The 6,000-nt window shown below is 37.9% G+C and overlaps 1 protein-coding gene across 2 annotated transcripts in view; it reads left to right on the forward strand.

The window, feature by feature from the left end:
- Window positions 1-2,788, forward strand: part of pum1 (pumilio RNA-binding family member 1) — a 60,868-nt gene extending 58,080 nt beyond the window's left edge. For both annotated transcript variants that reach the window (XM_056479140.1, XM_056479141.1), the window contains exons 21-22: window positions 152-344; window positions 1,378-2,788. In XM_056479140.1, the coding sequence (XP_056335115.1) occupies window positions 152-344; window positions 1,378-1,509 (325 nt within the window). In that variant the 3' untranslated portion in view covers window positions 1,510-2,788. The remainder of the gene's footprint in view (window positions 1-151; window positions 345-1,377) is intronic.
- The last annotated feature ends 3,212 nt before the right edge of the window (window positions 2,789-6,000 follow it).

Genomic DNA, 6,000 nt, shown 5'->3' on the forward strand with positions numbered 1-6,000 from the left:
TGAAAACACGACCAAAAAGAGTCCCGGTGTGCGCGATGTAAATTGTTACTATATTTACTTTTTGTCAACTCTGAGCACCATTGTTGTGCACTTTTAAATGGAGTACACTTTGTGGTTAATTAACTGTGTGGTATGTGTTTTTGTGTGTCAGTAATGTGGTGGAGAAGTGTGTGACCCACTCTCTGCGTGCCGAACGGGCGATGCTGATCGATGAGGTGTGCAGTATGGCGGACGGGCCACACAGTGCCTTATACACCATGATGAAGGACCAGTACGCCAACTACGTTGTGCAGAAGATGATAGATGTGGCCGAGCCAACACAACGCAAGATTGTAATGCACAAGGTGCCGCTTTAACCTCATTTACTTAGTGTTCCTGTCTAAAATAGGGGGGCTGCTCGATTATTGGAAAATCACAATTATTTTGGTCACAACTGTAATCAGGATTATTTAAACAATTTTAAGTGGGCCATATGACCAAAAGGATCGATCCATCTATCTATCTATATATCTATATATATATATATATATATATATATATATATATATATATATATATATATATATATATATATATATATATATATATACACACACACATTTCACAGTAGATTAAAAAATATACGACTGAAACAATCTGTGCCTTAAGCATCTCCACTGTAAGAATTAAACTTGATTTGTTTCTCATTAAAGCTACAAAAGTCCTTCAGTCAAGAGCAGTGGGGGATTTTGTCCTTTGTTGTTTGATTAATAATGATAAAAACTGTCTGCTGCAGGAATATAATGTACTGTCGCTTTAAGAGGCTCACTGTGCGCAGATCTGTTTATGGTTTCACTTTCAAATGCTGTTTCAGTCTCACTCTGTTCAGTTATTACTTCAAGACAAATGAGGGTTAACGTGAATGATCTCTAGGTGCCACATTTTGACACATTTTTGCTTTACCATTTAGGCTTCAACACACCGATCTGTAGGTATCAAACAAGCCTAAAGCACTCAATTAGTTTGATCAGGTGTGTTTAATTAGGTTATAACTAAAATGTGTGTATCCTTTTCACATCCCATTGTTGACAGGTATGGTTTAGCCCTGTTTTAGTCTAATATTTCATTCATAATGGTCTTAAAAGGGTCTTAAGTCTTACAATTGACTTGAAACCTGCAGAAACCCTATTTCAGAAAACACATTTGAATATTAGCAGTATTAAAGTTCTTTGAACAAGACACATTGAAAACATCATTACTCTGACATTTTAATGTAAATATTAAGACTTTTGTGAGGTGTGAATTACGAAGGTGTTTAATTTTTAAATTGATTAGTGATCTTAAAAAGTCATTGAATCTGAAAGAGTGGGATCATGCATTCTGCTTGTGTTTGTGTAGATCCGGCCCCATATTGCGACGCTGAGGAAGTACACGTACGGAAAGCACATTTTGGCCAAGCTGGAGAAGTACTACATGAAGAACGGTGTTGACCTGGGCCCACTCTGCGCTCCTCCCAATGGCATCATGTAAACCCTTCCCATAAGTCCCGTCGGTGTGCACGCGTGTGTGTGTGAGCGAGCGAGTTTATCCGAACCCGACGACACAGGGAAGGAGACTATCTTTCCCTCATCGCTGAATCATCCCGGGTTGTTGTGACCTGTTTTTTGTTAGTTTTTTTTCCTCTCCCTTTTAGCATTTCTGTCCTTTTTTCCAGTCTACTACCTAAATGATGTATGAAATGAGAGAATATTTGATTTATCCTTGGTTCGGTCATGTAGGCTTGCGCAAACACACTTTATTGCTTCGCGACACCTTTCTAACGCGCATATTCTTTCATAACACACACACACACGCACATTATGCTAACACTTGATTGCTAACACGCAGACATTTAGCATGGGAGACGTTTTTGGTCTTGCTTCTATAAACTATTTAGTGCATACTTGGTGTAGAACTTTGCATATATATATAAATATATATATAAAACTTTGTAGTTTTTTCTGGTTTTTGATGTCCAATCTGTATCTATAATCTTCCCCTGTAGTGAATACATACTTCTGATTGTATAATTGTACATTTGTAAACCTTCGCTAATGTAAATGTGGACTCGCTTCTACAGCCTTTTTTGGTATGAGAAGATGAAAAAAAAAACACAAAAAACCCGACAAAACGGAAAAAAAGAAAATCTTGTGCATTTCAGTGTAAATTCTCACCTCTTTGGTTGTGGTTTCTGAGTTATGAGTTGTTATATATTGTAAATTGTAATATCAGATTTTTTTTTTGTTGGTTGGTTTTGAAGCCCTTTGAATTATTACTGCATAGATGTACAAAGAAACAGAGAAAAGTGCGCACTCTGCTTTTAGCCATTCACCAGCCACCTCTTTTTCACCTCCACTCATCCCCCCTTTCTTTTTTTAAGATCTTTTATAGTCCCTCGGTCGCGGCGGGGCAGGTAGCGGGAGCGCGTCTGTGTGTATGTGCGTGTGTGTGTGACGTGCTCGGCTGCCCCGCTCGGAGGCGGAGGTGTGTACAGATTTGCCATTCTTTTGTCTACTTGTAAGTGTAACATAATGGCCATTTGGTTTTTTGATTTGGAACACTCTCCGGTGTATATTTAAACAGCCTTGTGTATATTTCCTATTCTCTTTATGCAGGCACACTTGTAACCATAATGTGTATAGGTAACAGATGCTGTGTGTGCTTTCTGCCTGGGCAACTATTTTTTGTAACTCCAGTTGTAGATTGTCTCTAAACAATGTGTGATCTTTATTTTGAAACAAAACAATGAAAAAATTTCAAAATTTCACAAGCGACTCTGACTCTTCTTCATTTATTCGTGTTTAGGCTTTAGGAATGGGATTCATTTCAGTTGCTTTAAAGGTGCAGTAAGTTTGACACCCAGTGGTTGAATTAGGTATTAAAGCTTAAAGGCGGATTTAAATCATGTTAGCTGTAGCTGTGTCTCATTTCAGAGGCTGCATCCTCCGAAAAATGTGAGGGTGAGTCCTTCGAAGTCCACACAGGTGGAACCAAGCGTTTTGAAATGAGACCATGTAGCCTACAGAGGACCGATCTCGTCCCCTAGCTACCATAACAGCTGCCGTTAATAAGCAGTAATAAAATTTGTAATGACTTTTTTTTTTCAAAGTGATTTTAAAACTTATATTAAGCGATCTGAAGGCAAAACATGGTTTACAGATCCTGGAAATATATTTCCTTTTATCTATACATGTCCTTATTAGTAAGACATGTCATACTCCTTTTGGTTTTTCACACGTGTTTAGATATCCAAGTAAAATAAAACCTAATTCATACCTTTAATCCGGAGTTTTCTTATAAAAACGTCCTGCCGTTATCAGTGCGCAATGAGTCTTGGGACGTTCGAGGCTGCGAAGGATCCACCAGTTGTGTCCTTCATTACCTGGGAAAAGGACACATTTTAAGGCTGCATTTAAAGGAGCCTTCGAATTGCTTTGAAATGAGACAACTTTCGTCATGCCGTGATGACGCAGCGCACTTCGAATGCATCCGTCGGAGGATGCAACCTCTGAAATGAGAGACAGCATATATAAAAGCAACGGCACGTGATAGAAGGAATATTTCCATAATAAAATGAGATCTAGTTCTAGCCAACACCTTGAATTGATATTTTAGAAAAGCTTCTATTTCTTGCAGCTGAACAAGGATAAACTGACAATGATCACCTCAGGTACAGCTCATGTGCTTTATTTAGTGTTAAATGCTAATAATGTGAGTTTGAATGTCATTTTACATGACATTTATTGCCATACTACTGAAAGCAGCAGCAGATAGTTCACCTCAGATCTTGAAAATAAAATAAATCCTTTAAAATTTAACTTTAGAACACAAAACAAACACATATCAGTGATTCAGCATGTACATTTAATAATGTTGCAGAGGTTTAATATGTATTAGCCACTGGATAATGTAATGTTTAGGGTGACACCTAAACTTTTATTTTGAAAATATAGCAACTTTAGGTGTCACCTGGTGGCTATTTTTGCTAAAGCAACTACACAAAAGCTCTAACTTTTATTCTTGTGATTTATCAACTTCAAATTTTGTACATACACTCACTTATTAGGTACACCTAACTAGTACTATGGTTAGACCCCCTTTTGGCTTCAGAACTGTCTTAATCCTACTGAAAATATTCCTTAAAGATTTTGGTCCATATTAACATGATAGCATCACACAGTTACTGCAGATTTGTCGGCTGCACATCCATGATGAAAATGTCCCGTTCCACTACATCCCAAATGTGCTCTATGGAATTGAGTTCTGGTGACTGTGGAGGCCATTTGAGTACAGTGAGCTCATTTTCATGTTCAAGAAACCAGTCTGAGATGATTCACGCTTTATGACATTGTGTGTTATCCTGCTGGAAGTAGCCATCAGAAGATGGTTACACTGTGGTCATAAAGATATAGACATGGTCTGCAACAATACTCAGGTAGGCTGTAGCATTGACACGATGGTCGCTTAGTACTAATGGGCCCAAAGTGTGCCAAGAAAATATCCCTCACACCATTACACCACCTCCAGTCTGAACTGTTGATACAAGGCAGGATGGATCCATGCTTGTATGTTGTTGGTGCCAAATTCTGACCGTACCATCCGAATGTCGCAGCAGAAATTGAGACTCATCAGGCCAGGCAACCTTTTTTTCAATCTTCTATTGTCCAATATTGACCTCTGGCATCAACAAGGTATTTGCACCCACAAAACTGCCACTCATTGGATATTTCCTCTTTTTCAGACCATTCTCTGTAAACCATAGAGATGGTTGTGCGTGAAAATCCCAGTAGATCAGCAGTTTCTGAAATACTCAGACCAGCCCAACTGGCACCAACAAATATGCCACGTTCAAAGTCACTTAAATCCCCTTTCTTCCCCATTCTGATGCTCAGTTTGATCTGCAGCAGATCGTCTTGACCATGTCTACATGCCTAAATGCATTGAGTTGCAGTCATGAGATTGGCTGATTAGAAATTTGCGTTAACGAGCTGTTGGACAGGTGTACCTAATAAAGTGGCCGATGAGTGTAATTTGGTTAGACATGAATGAGATTTTATAGGACTTTATTCTCAGTAAACAAACTTTGATTTTGAAAAGATAGCAACTTTGTTTACTGAGAATAAAAACCTGTAGGGAATCAATTTGCTATAAAATCCAATACACATGTCTAACTAATATATGTACCAAATTTAAAGTTGATAATCACAAAAGAATAAATGTTTCTATGAGATATTGTGAAGGTACTTTTTACCAAAAATAGCCACCAGATGATCGCCAAATATATTGATTTGTTTTGATTCCCAATCAATTCGCCACAAAACAGTCGCCAAATATTTAATCTTGACCACCATTTTCCACTAGGAAAATATTTAGTAAAACGTGCAGCAGGCCTACTATTTTAGTATGGTTACAAAACTAAGTGAAAGGCTAAAAAAAGTGTTAAATGTCCCACTGAAAGCTAAACTGATAATCAAATGTAGCATGTTCCACATATTAGGCTATATTTCTGTTGAAATGTTCCTGTGGCAAACATTCGATGAAGTTTCCTAATGCCACAGCCTGAGGACACTGATTCACAAGAGATACGCCTAGATGATGAGTATTTCTTCATAATCGCTGGTTTAAACTGTACAACTTGCATAACATCTTTCCAGGGAAAAGATAATTGCGAAATACATACCTTAAATGCACTGGAAATCTCTTCAGATAAAAGTGTCTGCCAGATGCCCTCTAAAGATGTCGGTCGTGCTAACATTAGCCTAGCTACTAAAATAGAATTTCAATAAAACAGCGATTAAGTTCCCGCCAGTGTAACGGTAAAAACACACCGGGAACAGCAGGATTAAGGTATCATTTTTCTAGCCACTCAGATTTGCATGTGGCTTATGTTTTACATCTCATTTTGATAGACGGTGAGGTTTTGGCCCATGTAATATGATTTAATAAAACTGAAGCATAGATTGTCATACTATTAACAAAAAC

Source organism: Danio aesculapii, chromosome 19, assembly GCF_903798145.1.
Source record: "Danio aesculapii chromosome 19, fDanAes4.1, whole genome shotgun sequence".
Lineage (NCBI taxonomy): Eukaryota > Metazoa > Chordata > Actinopteri > Cypriniformes > Danionidae > Danio > Danio aesculapii.